Here is a 19,774-nt window from a genome sequence, read left to right as displayed (position 1 = left end):
TATTTTCTGAATCCATATTTTTTAGGCTAACATATAGTAACTCATCACTAAAGGGCTTTGTATGTTTTTTTTAAAGAATGTAGAAGGGCCAGATATCCTCCACTCAACAAGAAGAAATTGGGAGTGCGACAAAACATTTTTTGAGCATTCAATTTAATGAAAACAACAAATAAACTGAAACAGGCTGTTTTTCAGCTGATCAAAAGTTTACACCTCCCAAAAAAAAATTTACCCCGCCAAAACAGAAATCCAACTTCCAAACATGAACTCAGCAATGAGTAGCTCCGCCGTTATTGTTTACCACTTCAAAAATTCATTTCGGCATGCTTGATGCAAGCGTTTCCATGAGGTGAGTGGGAACATTTCTCCAAGTCTGGAACTGTTGTCCATTTTTGTAAACTTCCCTTGCCATCCATCCCCAAAGGTTCTCAATTGAATTTAGATCAGGGGAACACGCAGGATGGGCCAAAAGAGTCATGTTATTCTCCCGGGAAGAGAATATTGTAGCGTTGTCCTGTTGAAAAACCCAGTAGTTACCACACAGACGAGGGCCCTTAGTCATGAGGAATGCTCTCTGCAACATCTGGACATAGCCAGCGGCCGTTTGAAGCTCCATTGTTCCGCTGAAGGAAAAACTTCCAGACCGTTATGGCGCCCCCCCCACTGTGGCGCGTAGAAGACATCTCAGGTGGGATCTGCTTGTCATGCCAGTAACGTTGGAAACCATCAGGACCATCAAGGTAAAAAATGTTCTCATCAGAGAATAAAACTTTTTTCCACCTTTGAATGTCCCATGTTTGGTGCTCTCTTGGAAAGTCCAAACGAGCAGTTCTGTGGCGTTCAAGGAGACAAGGTCTTTGAAGACATTTTTTTTGTTTTTAAAGCCCTTCAGTCTCAGATGCCGTCTGATGGTTATGGGGCTGCAGTCAGCACCAGTAAGGGCCTTAATTTGGGTCGAGGATCGTCCAGTATCTTGACGGACAGCCAATTGGATCCTCCAGCTCAGTGCTGATGAAATTTATTTGGGTCTTCCACTTGAATTTTTAGTTCCATAACCCTCAGGATCATTTAAGAAATTCCAAATGACTGTCTTACTGCGTCCCACCTCAGCAGCGATGGCGCGCTGTGAGAGACCCCGCTTATGCAGTTCAACAATCCGACCACGTTAAAAAAGGGAGAGTTTTTTTGTCTTTGCCATCACAACGTGTGACTACCTGACAGAAAATGACAATGAATCCACATCTTTGCACAGATTTGGCCTTTTAAAGGCATGTGGTCCTAAAATTTGGATCAGCTGAAAAACAGCCTGTTTCAGTTTAATCGTTATTTTAAAATAATAGAATGCTCAAAAAATGTTTTGTCTCACTCTCATTTCTTCTTGTTGCATGTTGAAGCTTTACTTGGACCCTTGTTAAGATCCAACAATTTAAAATATGATTTTTTTGGCCTTTTTTCAAGTGGTCTTAAACTTTTGATCAGGACTGTATAAGAACATGGCACTATCACTTGTTAATTATCTCTATAGTACTACAAAGCTGAGCACCAGAGATATTAGGCAGGCGTGGTGAATCAAAAATGTTCCTGGCTGCTATATCTGTGTACTTTACAGACCTACAAAAATTGCTAATAACCCATTATAAAATAACACATACACATATGTAAAAAATATAATAATTTATTGAGATACTGAAACAAATAACGCACAGCTGAAAAGGAGGGAGGTGCAAGATGGACAAAAGGCCCATATTACTTGCTGTAGATAAAAAAGCATACCAAGTGGGTACACCGGACCAAAAGTAGACAAAAGCCCATTCATATGTACTATACTGTGCCACAAAGAGAGGAAAATCCTCTTATAAATATATATGAAATATATGATAGTAACATTGGCGTGGACAACCACCACTGCAAAGATAAAGAATACTGCACAAGTGTAACCAAGAAAGAAACTACTCGTCCCTGGATGCCACAGAAAATAACCAATAATAATAAATATCCAAAAAAACAATACACTTTAAATGGCTAGGCACCTGATAGTCATAGCTGCACAATGAAGTATAGTCTGAAAATCAACATATGATATCTACTGAATATGGGCTACAGTGTGAGGTATTGATTTAAAAAAATAAAAACTGGTGAAAGGTCCTCTTTAACCCTTTCATGACCAAGGGTCATTGATGCCCCCGTGACCACTTAAAATTTTGAAAATCTGACATGTGTCACTTTATGTGGTAATAACTTTGGAACGCTTTTACTTATCCAAGCCATTCTGAGATTGTTTTCTTGTGACACATTGTACTTCATGATAGTCATAAATTTGAGTCAATATATTTCACCTTTATTTATGAAAAACTCCCAAATTTACCAAGAATTTTGAAAAATTAGCAATTTTCAAAATTTAAATTTCTCTGCTTTTAAAACAGAAAGTGATACTCATAAAATATTTATTATTTAAAGGGAACCTGTCACCGGGATTTTGTGTATAGAGCTGAGGACATTGTTTGCTAGATGGCTACTAGCACATCCGCAATAACCAGTCCCCATAACTCGGTGTGCATTTAATGTGTAAAAAAACTGATTTGATACATATGCAAATTAACCTGAGATGAGTCCTGTCCCTGACTCATCTCACATACAGGACTCATCTCAGGTTAATTTGCATATGTATCAAATCTGCATTTTTACACAATAAAAGCACACAGAGCTATGGGGACTGGATATTGCGGATGTGCTAGCTGCCATCTAGCAACCCATGTCCTCAGGTCTATACACAAAATCCCAGTGACAGGTTCCCTTTAACATTCCCCATATGTCAACTTTATGTTGGCATAATTTTGCAAATGTCATTTATTTTTTTAAGATGTTAGAAGGCTTAGCATTTTAGAAGCAATTCTTAAAATTTGAAGAAAATTTCCAAAACCACTTTTTAAGGACCAGTTCAGGTGTGAAGTCACTTTGTGGGGCTTACATAGTGGAATCCCCCCATAAATGACCCCATTGTAGAATCTACACCCCTCGAGTTACTCAAAACTAATTTTCTAACTTTGTTAACCCTAATTCCACAAGAATTAAAGGAAAATGAAAATTTTACTTTTTTGGCAGATTTTCCAATTTAATCAATTTTTCTCTAACACATCAAGGGTTAACAGCCAAACAAAACTCAATATTTATTACCCTTATTCTGCGGTTTACAGAAACATCCAACATGTGGTCGTAAACTGATATAAGGACACACGGCAGGGCACAGTAGAAAAGAAGCGCCATATGGTTTTTGGAAGTCAGATTTTGCTGGACTGGTTTTTAGATGCCATGTCACATTTGAAGCCCCCCTGATGCACCCTTACAGTAGAAACTCCCAAAAAGTATCTTTGAAAAAAAATTATGTTTTTGTGTCTCCATTTTCTTAACGCCTTTTCTGCCGATCGTCTTGTGCAGGGGCTCGTTTTTTTCCAGGAAGAGTTTACTTTTTATTGTTACTATTTTTGGGTACATATGATTTTTTGCTCATTCATTATTACACTTTATGGGGCAAGGTGTTTTGGAAAATATTTAATTTATTTATTTTTATAAATGGGGTTAGGTCATGTGACATTTTTATAGAGCAGATCACTACAGATGTGGCAGTACCTAATATGAATACTTTTTCTTATTTATTTAAGTTTTACACAATAATGGCATTTTTGAAACAAAAAAAAAGATGTTTTATTGTCTCTATAGTCTGAGAGCTATAGCTTTTTAATTTTTTTTGACTGATTGTCTTAGGTAGGGTCTAATTTTTTGCGGGATGAGGTGACAGTTTGATTGGTACTATTTTGGGGGGGCATACGCCTTTTTGATCGCTTTGTGTTGCAATTTTTGTAATGTAAAGTACATTTTTTCAGTTTTCATTGTTCAGCTGAGGGGTTAGGTCATGTGAGATTTTTATAGAGCTGGTTGTTATGGATGCGGTGATACCTAATATTTTTTTGCGGGATGAGGTGACTGTTTCATTGGCACCATTTTGTGGGATATACGCCTTTTTTATCGCTTGGTGTTGCACTTTTTGTGTTGCACTTTTTTTACACAGTTTTTATTTTATTTTTTATGGTGTTTATCAGACGGGGTGGATCATGTGATATATTTATAGAGCCCAGTCATTTTGGACACGGTGATACCTAATATGTGTAGTTTATATATTTTTTTCATTTTTTAATCTCTTTTTTTACATTTATTTTTTTAACTTTTTTTTATTTTCACACTTTTTTTTTTTATTAAGTCCCTCTTGGATCTTGAAGATCCAGTGGGGCTGATTGCTGTATAAAAATTTGCAATGCTCTTGCATTACAAAGTATAGTACTATCAGGTTTCCTGCTAGATGGCAACACAGGACGACTTTGCACAGTGTCTGGTTGCCGTGGCAACCATCGGGCCACTGCCATCACAGGGCAGCAGCCAGATGGTTGGGAAAGAGAGCCCCCTCTCACTATTATCCCCACGGATGCCACTGCCGCGGCATCTAAGGGGATATAGCAGAGTGTCAGCATACAGCTGACACTAGCTGACACTCAGGATATGAGCCCCCGCCATCACATTCAAGAGGACCGCATAAGGGGGCAAAAATGAATGCTTGGAATACAGTAAGGGGCAGGGGACATCGGCAGGCATAGTTGTAGCTTAGGGACAGGCATGTGCTGAGGAAGGCTGGAGAGTTTAAAGGGGAAAACAGATTGCAGGCACTGATCACGGAATAGGGCAGATGGGAGAGGTAGGAGGCATTAGGACACGCTTATAAGGGCACAGATCGGGAAGAGGGCTATATGAATGGCACATATTGGGGGCACTGATCATCTAATGCCTGACTTCAGGCTGTGATCTGCAAAGCGCAGATCAGAGCCTGAAACCGGCATTGTTACACTGTTGCGATCTGATTGTTTAGTCTGCACAGACTAACCAATCAGAGAGATCGCCGGCAAGGGACCACTCTTATTGGTCCCTTGCTGGCATTACTGATTACTGGACTGTATGCTGTCAGTGACAGTGGTAGTGCAGGGGCAGAAGCTTTAATCCAAGCGTTTTTGTCAGTGCTTGGATTAAAGAGCTGCCATGACATTTATACACGTGATAGCTGCATGGGGTATGCACATATAGCATGTATATAGCCGTATGGCAGTCGTTAAGGGGTTAAGAAATTAACTACATTTGAAAAAGAAATGACCATAAATTTTTTTTATCTAAATTCCTGCTATTCTCCCTTTTTGGGTGAGGGGTTAGGACTATTTGCTCTTTCTGGAAGGTGAGGGAGCAATGTAAAAAGTGCTAAACAATTTATGCTCTAGAAGGTACAATGTATGCCATGTCAAAACTATTTATGCATGTAGCAGCTACCCTGCTCTTCAAGCTGCATGAAGTTCCACAATCCCCTGAGAATGATTTAAAATGGCAGCTAGCAACCTGTCCTAGAATATGAACAGGACTGGTTTCTTCCACTTCTAGAGCTGCCTAGGTGGATGAGAGGCGAGGCCTTACCACACATTACACTGCTCTACAATAGATGGTAATGATTTGATCCTACCTGTGATATGCCATAATGGCTGAGCAGCCTGACAGACGCTCACCAGTATGTAGCATATGCAGGTGCTCACTTTCTTGGATGGGTTTCTTGCAGCCATTTCAAATCATTCCCAGAGAACACCATTAATATCCATATCTCTGGTGGCTTACTATTTAGCATAAATAGCAAATAGGCCAGCACTACTCACTATTATTGTAGTGATTCCAATACGTGGTGGTGCCTGCAGCGTTGAATCCTGGTCCTAGGATTCCCGTAGTGGACAAAGAATATATAGAATAAGCCACGGCACTCCAGAGGGATCCAATTGATTTCTTTATTACACCTTGTGCAGCAATGTTTCAACCTAATGGTCTTTATCAAGCTCCCAATACACAGATAACATAGTGAACATTGAATACAATCCCATGGTCTCGCATTGGTCACTGCTAAGCCCTACCCATTAACCCCCTCATTGCTTCCTAAAAACATACTATTTAGCAAGCATTTAGTGGATTATGTCTGGTGGTTGGTGGGATATATATTTTTTATTTATTTCTGTAGGTTAAATTGTTATTTCTAGTATCCACAGGGGAATTTTTTCTCTCTGGTAGTTCTGCAGTCTCTCTTGTATAGGATCTAATTATGTGATAGATGCCCTAGATTGGCTCAACCTTCTGGAGGGCTAAACCTAGATTGAGAACTTGGATGCTTGGGAGGCAGTGTAGGCAGACTCCAGAGGGCAGATGGATCTACCCAAGATGAGAGGAAAATGTTTGTCCATGCAGAGACTTCTAGCTTCCATAATAAAATGTTAATTAACCCTTGAACTCTTATTCACAGATGATGTGGAAACCTGCTTTTGACTTCCTGTATACATGGGCTGCTCATTATGGAGACAGTTACAGGGATGTGCTACAAGACTTACACTGTGCATTGGACAGAATGAAGTATCCAGTGACCAGACAATGGAGGGAGCTGACGGGGACTCTTATCTTTGTCAATTGCCTGGAGGTCTTTCAGGCCACTTCTTTTTCCAGGCCTGAAGATTAATTTCAACGATCATTAAATTCTGTGCCTACAGTAAAAACAAGCAAACCTTTTGATCTCATTCTGAACTATGCATCTTACGTTGTGGAGATCAGATCCTAATGCCGTTATAAAAACCTTACTTTTGTATTCCTGAGAAATTTGTGGTGCTTTTATAATATCGATATCATTAGGTACTTTCCTGCAGATAGGTGCCATAGCAACCCAAACAGTGTTCTAAAATTACTGGATGAATGGAAAGCCAAGATGTATTACCAGTGTATATAAAGTGCTCAATGTACTGTACACAAGCTAGCGACATCTTTTTTTTCTTTAATTTTTAAATTTAGTTGCCATACAAGCATATCTGTACAGTAATGGGATACACTATCTTTTCTATATTTTCTATATATTGTTACGTCTGTGAACGCATACATCTCTAAAATATCCAGATCTAACGATGCTGTGATAATATTCTGTAAATTATATTGTTTATATTGAATATTTATTCTGGAACTTATGTGTAAATTATTGTATTCGTATTGTTATGATACCAACTATATTAAACCATTAAGGCACATTATTTTCTGTATTTTATACAAATATATATATAAAAAAACTTTCTTAAATTCATAAAGTGCTATACGCACGAGTCATTTAGACATAGCATTTCTAAGTTCTATGAAGGTGCAAGGTTAAAAATATCTGTAGAGGAGAGCTCTATTATTCTGACTTTACAAGTTATAACATTTTGAATTTAGTCAGCAACCACTAGGGGGAGCTAACTGAACATTAATTTACTGTATACAGTTAGATCTGAAGGCATGTGTAATATGTCCTCTTACCAAAGGCCCTACTGCAATAACAAGTTTTATAATAGGTATGCCAAGGCTCATGTGGTTTTAGACTATACTATATTTGAGGTGTGTTTGTGGCATTTTTATGAATAAAAATACAATACTAAAAATTGTACAAGACTTTATTGTCCTGTATCAAAAAGTTAAAAAAAAATTGCCACTTTATCTGAATGTGTATCTATTTCTCAGAACTCACAAACAAATCACAGCATCACAGAAATCAGTTGAAGCTCCAAGCTGTTTTATTCAAGAAGGTACACCCATCCGTCACCTAAACAGCTTAGAGACTAGACCGATACATTGTCACAAAGTGCCAAAGAGATGTGAGCATCTGTGTAGCTGATGTATTTAGCTCACAGAGCATTGCCTAGGATTGCTTCCACTTCTCAGCTGAGAGATATGTATTTATGGGTTTGCTGTCTCTGAATGTATGCTATGGTGTTCTCATTAACTGATAGCAATATTTATTTCTTCGGGAGCAACAGAAGGGAAGTGGTTAAAACAAGAAAATAAACTTCAAATCACCTTCCCAGTCCCCTCTAATCCAATACTGCTCCTTGGCTTCCTGCTTTGGGCTGCAGCAATGACATATGTTTGTAGCTTCGGTGATGACGTCCCTTATACCACTGCAGCCGAACTTTTGCCTTACTAGTTTTTGCACCATACTGCTAAGACTAGTGAATGGCTGTAGTAGTATATGGGATGTCATCATTGAAGCCACAACAATACAGCACTACTGCAGCCAACGTAAGAGGAAAGAGCAGTGACACTGGATTGGAGGGGGCTGGGAAGTGAGTGAAAGTTTATTTCATTACTTTAACTACATGATCCACATCGCTGCCGTTGCCCCAAAATAGACATAATTAGGTAAACTACTTAAAAGCCATTGGGCCCATTTGAGGGTCTTTATACCATTGCACCCTACTCATTTTGGGCTCAAGATCCTTTTTCAATTGGCTATTAAATATTTTCAACAGCTTTCACTTTCACTTTTCGCTTCACACTGAATTTGTAGCGCTTATCTCTAAACCCCTGACAGCTCACACACACTCATTTAAGCCAAAATCTTATCAAACTTTTAAGAATGTAGCTATAATAAGTGTTTATGTTAGGGAATGACAGATAATGGCTGCAGGTTGAGCCATCATAGCAGCTATCTGCAGGGGCGGACTGGGAACTTAAAGTGGCCCTGGAAAAAGAAAAACTAAAAGTGGCCCCATTTTGTAGGCAGGCCCAAATTAACAGAAGGTGGGGAAACAGAAGTAGGCAGGGCCTGCAATACCATAATGCAAAATACCATCCCAGCAGAACCAAATAACACAGTGTAGCGAAATATACTGCACTAAAAGCTGGCCCTCTGTGGTGGCCATTAATAGCTACCATCGTCTGTCCTCCTCCTTCAGTTGTCTATGGAGCAGGAAGCTTAGGAGGTGAGGTATGAGCCATAGCAGTTGAATTCAGGAGGGCATGTGCGGTCACTGGCCAGGTACATGGGTATCTGATTCTTACATAGTTAATTAATGTTGAGAGGTCATTATGTACCGGTCAGTGCCAGAGAGCAGGACTTGGGTGGCCCCCTGGGGCATCGGCCCACCGGGAAATTTCTGTGTAGGGTCTATGGCCAATCCACCCCTGGCTATCTGACAGATTTATTGTGAAGTAGAAAACTATAGTCTTGGATATGCACAGAAAGTGAAAGATATAGAGAATAAACTGTCAAACATTTTTAATAAAAAAACTATTAACAAAAATTATTTTTAGCCCACAATGAGTAGAATACAATGATAAAGAAAAAATATCCTCAAAGGTGTCCATATCCTTTAATTCTACATTCACAATGAATTACGCATGCATATGACAAATGTATCTATAGGCACCAATTATCCGATACAGATGAACCTGTGACCTTTCAGCTTCCATCAGACTGGTATTTGTAGGTAACCTTTTCGCTGCTGTATGTAATAGTATAGTATATAACTACAGTATTGTAATACATTGGAGGTATAAATCTTCGAGACATATTCCTTCAATGTACCCTGTAAGCACATTGTAAATTGACCTTAAAATGTGAGTAGAATCAGAGCCGTGTAAAGGAGATGTCTTATTAACTGTACAAATTGAATTCTCTTGCTGATACAGTGTTCAGGCAATGTCTCTACCAGCTGATTAAGAAATTACATATGAAAGTTAATAAGGACTAAGCTTATGCTGGAATTCATTCTGCTTTTAGTCTGAGCTCCTGTGGTAGAAGAGTAGTGTTGAGCGCTAAAATTCGACAAAATTTTTATCTTAAATATCCCAACTTTGAGAATTTGCGAATATTTAGAATATAGTGCTATATATTTGTTTTTTGAATATTCGTCATTTTTTCCATCTGAACATATGATTCCTCCCACAAGCAGGGAGGAATCATGACTTCAGATGGAAAAAAATGACGAATATTCTAAAAAACTAAAATATAGCACTACATTGAATATAGTGCTATATATATTCAATTTTTAGAATATTTATCATTTTTTTCCATCTGAAGTCATAATTCCTCCCTGCTTAAATTGCTTTTGTGCCAATGACTCATTGGCCCACAAGCAAGATGCATGGAGGAATCATTCATGTTCAGATGGAAAAAAAATGACGACTATTCAAAAAACTAATATAGCACTATATATTAGCTCAAAAAACAAAGGGGTTGATTCCAGCTTTTGACGTATAAAAGGTATTCTTTATTCGGCTTGTAGTATTAAGATCCAACAAATGTCACATGGAGAGACACAGATTGTGACGCGTTTTGGGCTATAGTATTGAGCCCTTCATCAAGTCTTGATGAAGGGCTCAATACTATAGCCCGAAACGCGTCACAATCTGTGTCTCTCCATGTGACATTTGTTGGATCTTAATACTACAAGCCGAATAAAGAATACCTTTTATACGTCAAAAGCTGGAATCAACCCCTTTGTTTTTTGGACTTATCAAGTGTGGCTAGGTTCAAGTCACTTTCCTTCCGTGCTTCACGCAGGTGGTTAGAGGTGAAAGCTGCTAAAATTTTCTCTTTTTGCACATACTATATATTAGCTATATTGCTTTATATTTGTTTTTGTTTTTTTAGAATAGTCGCTATATTGCTATATATTCTTTTTTTAGAATATTATGAATATTCTAAAAAACAAATATAAAGTAATATAGCGCCGGACACTGATCCATCCCTACTTTTAGCTTGTGGGCGAATATGTAGAATATACTATCTTCTACATATTCTCCCACAAGCTAAAACTCCTATAGCGCGAAACATGTGTTATGGGGAAATACATATTTTTTTATAGTCATGAATCGGATGAGTTAAAAATAAAAATATAAGCGTTACTCACCTCATAGTTCCCCCCTCCGCTGCTATACTGATATTCTTCTGCTTCATAATGCTCTGCAGTCATGGTCCTGGCTTGAAACAGGGGAAAAGGCTGGAAATTCTGGTTCAGCTAATCACTGGCTATTAGCATCATTGTGTTGTGTACTGTTAAAAAAAACATTAAAAAAATTATAATAATAATATTCATCATTGCGAATATATAGCACTACATTCATTGAATATAGTACCATATATTCGTAATGACGAATATTATTATAATTTTTATTAAACAGTGCAAATCACAATGATGTGTACTTTGTAAAAATTAATATTTCAAGTCAACCAAAATAAAGCACAGCTGCATTCGTTATATCGGGACATTTTACCGGCAGTTCTATGTAACTACAAAACACATGGTGCCTTCAGATCCGACTCTAAACTGCGCTCTGCTGAATGACAATGAAGGTTCTCCACTTTTCCTGTCAGCCCTTTCCTGGTGAAGTCTGCCCCGGGCTGTGTGACACTAACCCCCCCCCCCCCCCCACCCAGGTGTAGACAATCTTCGCATCTAAAGGCTTATTCTGCACCATGATGATGATCCGGGGCTGCGCACTGGAGGCAACTGCCGAGGAACCGGGGACCACGGCCAAGTCTTCACCGATAGGAAGGTGAACTAATCTTGGCGGCTGAGCAGGGGACACTTCCACACCCTGGCTGAGCAAAGCTGGCTCATCACTGCTCAGCACAGCGTTGGCCGGAGAACAGCGTGTGTCCGGTGCTGATCATGTATGGGTGGGGAGAGCGGCGGTACCCATTCTTCCTCACAGACAAAAGGAGGATGAGAAAGCCGCTGAAGAACACTGCCAGTCCTACTGCCCTCTGGCTTGGAGGAACCAGCAAATGGTAAGACTGTCTGCCCTACCGTAGAGTTCTGCCACAGACTCGATGTGCCCGATATGGAAACTGATAGCTGACTGATGCAGGCGGCTTGTCTAGTTAATTTAGTACAAATTTTTTGAGTGGTTTCAATAAGTAAAAATAATGTGAAAAACATTTTACAATGTATAATAGTGTTTTTTTTGGCATGTTAACGCATTCCTGCTGCACACTTACAACATGCTGATGTCAGAGGTGTCTTAATTTATTCTTGTTGTTGCCCTGGTCTAGCGGGGGCCCATTCCTGGGTACACATTCCTGCTGCACAGTGCACACTTAGAACCTGCAAATGCTTGCCTGTCCTGCTGAGTTATGCCGAGCTATGTGTAGGCCTTATACTCAAATGTTACCATCTACCTGCTGCTGATGCTGCTGCTGTCTGTCCTGACCCTGATGAATTATGTGTGAGCTTTATACTTCACCGTTACAAATAACTGCTGCTGTATGTCCTGACTTTGCTGAGTTATATGTGGGCCTTATACAACAGTATTACCATGTACCTACTGCTGTCTGTCCTGATCCAGATAAGTTTGACCCTGGACTAAAGGGGCCTTACAACTAAGTTATCAGTTACAATTACACCATAACATAACAGTATAAAAAACCAAAGCACGCATTATAACATTTCAAAAACTATTTATTAACCTAATTTTTAAAAAAAGCCTCTAGGGCAACTTTTTAAGTTAGGCAAGTAGCTCCCCCATTGCCTTTATCCCTTGAAGGTGCTGTTTATTCAGGTGGTTAACCTTTCGTTTGACCCTCATTAGCATCTTGTCTATTTCATGCATCAGTCTACTTATACGGTGGTCACACTGCATCTGGGCCAGCAGTTTGCTGCATTTCTCTATTACTGTTTGTAAAGCAAAAAAACAAACAAACAATTTTCACAATTCATGTTACAAGACAATTACTGCATTGTGTGGCGTTTGTGTTTAAACAATGCCGATTTACATCTAAATTCAGTAGTTATAGATCTTTATGTTGATTATAGTGTTGTTTGCTTAGTGATAGTTTGGATAGAGTATAATGTTATTTATTTGGTTAGTTAATAGTTTTTAGGTATTTTGCAGAGTTAGGCCTCATACATACGACCATTGTTTTGGTCTGCATCCGAGCCGCTGTTTTTGCAGCTTGGATGCGGACCCATTCACTTCAATGGGGCGGCAAAAGTTTCTTTATTCCATGGCCCCGCAATGGCTGTCCATTTCGTTCTGAAAATTGCGGAATGCACACGGACGCCATCCGTGTTTTGCGGATCCGCAATTTGCAGACGGCAAAACACACAACGGTTGTGTGCATGCGGCCTAAGGGTACAGTTTTGTTGTTTTCTAGTAATGTCGTTTCTGTTGACCCCTCATTGTTTGCCCTTTTAAACAATTCACGACCGGCCCATAATAGTACGCCACAGAGGGATGTGACTTGACGCACAGGGACGTACTATTAAGGACCAACAAACACCCGGCCCCCAGGCATAATCGCTTGGGAACCGGGGTGCAAAGGCTGCTCAGCTAAACATGCAGACATGTTAACTAAGGGCTTCTATTGTTAGGATTTCTTACACATGTGCATTGCAGCTGAGTCCGACATTTCGCCCACATCAGGTGGGGGAGGGGCCGCTCCCTTATCGGAGGGTCCGGCCTGCTCTCCATCCGCTTGCTTCTTCGACTCTTCCTCATCTGTGGAGACCTCCACTACATTAAAAGCCTTTTTACCTTGACCGATGGAACGGGAATCCCTGTAATCACAGAATGTTAAGTATTTAGACAAACAACTCATAAATCATAACAAAGGTAAAGATCCAGAAATTCCTATATGGAGGGATCTGCATGGGATTATGATTACCCACATGGTGTATTTGCCTCCATTTGGGGTTATATAACATGCCAAAACCATGGTTACAGATGGGTAAAACTAGCCTAAGTTACAAGGTAGGATGAGGCAACAGTGGATTTGTTAGGAAGGTGCCCGTTTAGGGAAACCGAACAGTTCGGAAATTAGATTAGGGGCTATTGGATGGTGTTATGTTGGGTATATCATTTTTTGTGGCTGCCAACGTTATACTGACTGCCAAACTGCATATTGAAGATCTGCTGCCAGCCTGCCCTCCCTGTTGATTTAGTTGTCACGGTCACTTTATTCTTAGAAGCAATGGTGAAGTCGCTTGCCGAGGTGGCTATTTAGGCAGAGTTTATAGCTGTACTATTCAGTGGTTAAAGGGAGTCTTTCATGTAAAATCATCATTTTACACCACTAACATCATGATCTCCCTTACCTTCCCCCTATTACAGTCTTAAATTTCATATTGCATTTAATTAGTGGTTTATGAGGGGTGTGTGTGTGTGTGTATATATATATATATATATATATATAATCCCATACAAATTATGAGGGGGATGTTTGTAATGGACGGGGCCTTTAACCGGAATACTGAATGATGTTTGCAGTTTATGTATATATAAACAAAAAGACCTATATATATTTATGTGTGTGTGAAATGTATGAAATCATCCGGTGACATCATACATCTGTACCGCGCTGTGTGTATAACTATATATATATATATATATATATACATACATAGTCACAGCAAGGTAGAGACATATGATGTAACCGGATGATTTTGTTAGTGTGACACCAGGTATTAACCCCTTCAAAACCAAGCTAGTTTTTACCTTAGGGACCAGGCCATTTTTGGCACAATAGGACAGGAGATACTTTCCACAGTATCGCAGGAGGTAAATTGCATCATGCGCTCGCGCATGCACTCTGTCATTACGTTCCCAGTTTTCGAGTAAAAATTATGACAATAGACTTTAATGCATGTGCAAAGTGTTAATTGCAGCACCCATTGCACTAGCCATCCAGATCTAAGGACTGGAACCTGCAGACTGGGTATTGCATCAAATATAGTAAAAGGGATTTTCCAGCATTTTTTAACTGATGACCTATCCTCTGGATATCACAGAGGCTTGGTATTGTAGCTCAGCCCCATTCACTTAAATGGGGCTGAGCTGTGCCTAGGCCATGTAACCAGTAACATCTCATTGCCTAGACAAAGCTGCATGTGCCTTCTCAAACAGCTGACCGGCAGGGGACCCGGGTGTTGGACCCCCACCAATAAGATATTGATGTTCTATCCTGAGTATAGGTCCTAAATATTAAGGGGGACATTTATCACACTGGTGTAAAGTAGACCTGGCTTAGTTGCCCATAGCAACTGGCCAGATTCCACCTTTAATTTCCCAAAGGAGCTGAGAAAAATGGAAAGTAGAATTTGATTGGTTGCTATGGGGAAATAAGCCAGTTCTACTTTACACCAGTTTGATTAATGACCCCCTAAACTCCTGCATTACAGTTAATACAAATACTATTCTTCAATCATCAGTAAAAAAAATCCTGGAAAACTTTTGGAGAGACTCTGTGTCATATACCTCAGAAGTTGGCCTATTGCTTGCATCTATACTACAGCTCTCATCATCTACTTATGAAAAGAGAGAGACTCTATTTAATATAACCAAACAGGCCTGACCTTTGACTCTACCTCCATCCACTGGCCCCGTACACTTGCTCCCCTGTCTCGCATCCTGCCACCACCCACTATCACGGGCACCCTAGTCACCACTAGGCAGATGCCCCCAAAAGTCCAGGGTACGCCCTCCCATCACTGTATGTGTGGCCCATGGATCTCTAGAGGGAGAGGGAGTAGCCACCGTGAAGACTACAATCACCCTCATTGCCAACACTCCTACTGCCCTCCTCTCCTGCTCCTGCGGCCAATGATAAGTAACCATGGACAAGAGGGCACTACAGTATTATTATGAATTAAATAAGGATTTAAAGGAATTGTCCAATCTTTTTATATTCATGGCCTATCTTCAGAATAGCCAATCCAGTAAAAAGATACAAAGCTGGCACTACCACTCACCTCAATGGATATCTTGAGACTAGGGGTTCCACAATCTCCATGGGTGCTCAGTGCACAATAGAAGATACTGCAATACATCCAAGTTAGGAAGAAACAGCGAGGCACTCGCCTTGGGACAAATTCACATTCTTTTATTCACTCCAAAAAAGGTCTGCTCTGTACATTTATTACGTGGTTAGCCAATCATTGTAATGCTACATTTCCAGAAATGCATAGCATGTGTGGTTTCTCCAGAGATAGCAGCTTATCTCCAGCGATTACAGAAATTGGACCTGTGGCGATCAACAGATTGAGCCTCCCAAACCAACCTCCCCAATTCTTTAAAAAAATAAAAAAAGAGACAACCCCCTTTAAGCTCTGACACATAAAAGAAGTCTTAAAATACAATATTGTCTTTCGGTCCGATGACCTTCCTAATTGTTATCCTTGTTTAGTCTTGTGTTTCAGGTTTTGTGCCATACCACATCATGTCTCGCAATTCTGTTCAGGAAACAGTGCTGGATTATCAAATTCTCTGGATTATTAAATGATGGATCTTGTCAATATAAAATTACATTTTCAATCTACGATAAAATCTGCAGTGTTCATGTGTCAGAGGATGAGATATTTACTACACATAGCATTTCCTGCATGTAACAACCTGTTATCCCTGTAACAGATCAATGCTCGGTGAAAAGTCACAGATCAAGCTACTTTCACCCTTCCGGTAGCCTTTCCTAGCAGGCTGTTATGATGGGGGGAACAGCCTGCCAGATCCGTGCTACCGCTAGTCCACCGTGCTGTCGGAAGTCCGCTCCGGACCCATTCACTATAATGGGGGCGGGCCGGGGAAAAACTACAACATGCTGCAGTTTTTAATGAATGGGGCTGGAGAGGACTACCGGTGGACTAGTGGTAGCACGGATCCGGAAGGCTGTTCCCCCGCCGGAACAACCTGCCTGAAAAGGCTACCACAAGTGTGAAAGTAGTCTTACAGAGATCAGATCCTCCATTTCCCCTTTTAATTGTCATAGTACTGCTAACAAAGATGCAAATGACATTCTACCTTCTTCAGGAACAGCATGTTATATCATTCCGACTATGTGCTTTCATACAGTACATATCATATACAGGTCCTTTTCAAAAAATTAGCATATTGTGATAAAGTTCATTATTTTCTGTAATGTACTGATAAACATTAGACTTTCATATATTTTAGATTCATTACACACCAACTGAAGTAGTTCAAGCCTTTTATTGTTTTAATATTGATGATTTTGGCATACAGCTAGAGTTGAGCGAACACCTGGATGTTCGGGTTCGAGAAGTTCGGCCGAACATCCCGGAAATGTTCGGGTTCGGGATCCGAACCCGATCCGAACTTCGTCCCGAACCCGAACCCCATTGAAGTCAATGGGGACCCGAACTTTTCGGCACTAAAACGGCTGTAAAACAGCCCAGGAAAGGGCTAGAGGGCTGCAAAAGGCAGCAACATGTAGGTAAATCCCCTGCAAACAAATGTGGATAGGGAAATTAATTAAAATAAAAATTAAATAAATAAAAATTAACCAAAATCAATTGGAGAGAGGTTCCATAGCAGAGAATCTGGCTTCCCGTCACCCACCACTGGAACAGTCCATTCTCAGATATTTAGGCCCCGGCACCCAGGCAGAGGAGAGAGGTCCCGTAACAGACAATCTGGCTTCATGTCAGCAGAGAATCAGTCTTCATGTCATAGCAGAGAATCAGGCTTCACGTCACCCACCACTGTAAGAGTCCATTTTCATAAATTTAGGCCCAGCACCCAGGCAGAGGAGAGAGGTCCCGTAACAGACAATCTGGCTTCATGTCAGCAGAGAATCAGTCTTCATATCATAGCAGAGAATCTGGCTTCCCGTTACCCACCACTGGAACAGTCCATTCTCAGATATTTAGGCCCCGGCACCCAGGCAGAGGAGAGAGGTCCCGTAACAGACAATCTGGCTTCATGTCAGCAGAGAATCAGTCTTCATATCATAGCAGAGAATCAGGCTTCACGTCAGTCACCACTGCAACAGTCCATTGTCATAAATTCAGGCCCAGCACCCAGGCAGAGGAGAGAGGTCCCGTAACAGACAATCTGGCTTCATGTCAGCAGAGAATCAGTCTGCATGTCATAGCAGAGAATGAGGCTTCACGTCACCCACCACTGCAACAGTCCATTTTCATAAATTTAGGCCCAGCACCCAGGCAGAGGAGAGAGGTCCCGTAACAGAGGATCTGGCTTCATGTCACCAGAGAATCAGTCTGCATGTCATAGCAGAGAATCAGGCTTCACGTCACCCACCACTGCAACAGTCCATTTTCATAAATTTAGGCCCAGCACCCAGGCAGAGGAGAGAGGTCCCGTAACAGAGGATCTGGCTTCATGTCACCAGAGAATCAGTCTGCATGTCATAGCAGAGAATCAGGCTTCACGTCAGCCACCACTGCAACAATCCATTGGCATATATTTAGGCCTAGCACACAGGCAGAGGAGAGAGGTCCCGTAACAGACAATCTGGCTTCATGTCAGCAGAGAATCAGTCTTCATATCATAGCAGAGAATCAGGCTTCACGTCAGCCACCAATGCAACAGTCCATTGTCAGATATTTAGGCCCAGCACCCAGGCAGAGGAGAGAGGTCCCGTAACAGAGGATCTGGCTTCATGTCAGCAGAGAATCAGTCTTCATGTCATAGCAGAGAATCAGGCTTCACGTCACCCACCACTGTAAGAGTCCATTTTCATAAATTTAGGCCCAGCACCCAGGCAGAGGAGAGAGGTCCCGTAACAGACGATCTGGCTTCATGTCAGCAGAGAATCAGTCTGCATGTCATAGCAGAGAATGAGGCTTCACGTCACCCACCACTGCAACAGTCCATTTTCATAAATTTAGGCCCAGCACCCAGGCAGAGGAGAGAGGTCCCGCAACAGAGGATCTGGCTTCATGTCAGCAGAGAATCAGTCTGCATGTCATAGCAGAGAATCAGGCTTCACGTCAGCCACCACTGCAACAGTCCATTGTCATAAATTCAGGCCCAGCACCCAGGCAGAGGAGAGAGGTCCCGTAACAGACAATCTGGCTTCATGTCACCAGAGAATCAGTCTGCATGTCATAGCAGAGAATGAGGCTTCACGTCAGCCACCACTGCAACAATCCATTGGCATATATTTAGGCCTAGCACACAGGCAGAGGAGAGGTTCATTCAACTTTGGGTAGCCTTGCAATATAATGGTAAAATGAAAATAAAAATAGGATTGAATGAGGAAGTGCCCTGGAGTCCAATAATATATGGTTATGGGGAGGTAGTTAATGTCTAATCTGGACAAGGGACGGACAGGTCCTGTGGGATCCATGCCTGGTTCATTTTTATGAACGTCAGCTTGTCCACATTGGCTGTAGACAGGCGGCTGCGTTTGTCTGTAATGACGCCCCCTGCCGTGCTGAATACACGTTCAGACAAAACGCTGGCTGCCGGGCAGGCCAGCACCTCCAAGGCATAAAAGGCTAGCTCTGGCCACGTGGACAATTTAGAGACCCAGAAGTTGAATGGGGCCGAACCATCAGTCAGTACGTGGAGGGGTGTGCACACGTACTGTTCCACCATGTTAGTGAAATGTTGCCTCCTGCTAACACGTTGCGTATCAGGTGGTGGTGCAGTTAGCTGTGGCGTGTTGACAAAAGTTTTCCACATCTCTGCCATGCTAACCCTGCCCTCAGAGGAGCTGGCCGTGACACAGCTGCCTTGGCGACCTCTTGCTCCTCCTCTGCCTTGGCCTTGGGCTTCCACTTGTTCCCCTGTGACATTTGGGAATGCTCTCAGTAGCGCGTCTACCAACGTGCGCTTGTACTCGCGCATCTTCCTATCACGCTCCAGTGCAGGAAGTAAGGTGGGCACATTGTCTTTGTAGCGTGGATCCAGCAGGGTGGCAACCCAGTAGTCCGCACAGGTTAAAATGTGGGCAACTCTGCTGTCGTTGCGCAGGCACTGCAGCATGTAGTCGCTCATGTGTGCCAGGCTGCCCAGGGGTAAGGACAAGCTGTCCTCTGTGGGAGGCGTATCGTCATCGTCCTGCCTTTCCCCCCAGCCACGCACCAGTGATGGACCCGAGCTGCGTTGGGTGCCACCCCGCTGTGACCATGCTTCATCCTCATCCTCC

The 19,774-nt window shown here is 41.5% G+C and overlaps 1 protein-coding gene across 2 annotated transcripts in view; it reads left to right on the top strand.

The window, feature by feature from the left end:
- MACC1 (MET transcriptional regulator MACC1) overlaps positions 1-7,526 on the top strand; it is a 50,048-nt gene extending 42,522 nt beyond the window's left edge. For both annotated transcript variants that reach the window (XM_044294136.1, XM_044294137.1), the window contains exon 5: positions 6,371-7,526. In XM_044294136.1, coding sequence (XP_044150071.1) covers positions 6,371-6,580 — 210 coding nt within the window. In that variant the 3' untranslated portion in view covers positions 6,581-7,526. The remainder of the gene's footprint in view (positions 1-6,370) is intronic.
- Positions 7,527-19,774: the final 12,248 nt, after the last annotated feature.

The sequence above is a fragment of the Bufo gargarizans genome, chromosome 5 (assembly GCF_014858855.1).
Source record: "Bufo gargarizans isolate SCDJY-AF-19 chromosome 5, ASM1485885v1, whole genome shotgun sequence".
In the NCBI taxonomy this organism is placed as follows: Eukaryota; Metazoa; Chordata; class Amphibia; order Anura; family Bufonidae; genus Bufo; species Bufo gargarizans.
The sequence above is the reverse complement of the archived record's forward strand: the minus strand, read 5'-3'. Positions and strand labels throughout refer to the sequence as shown.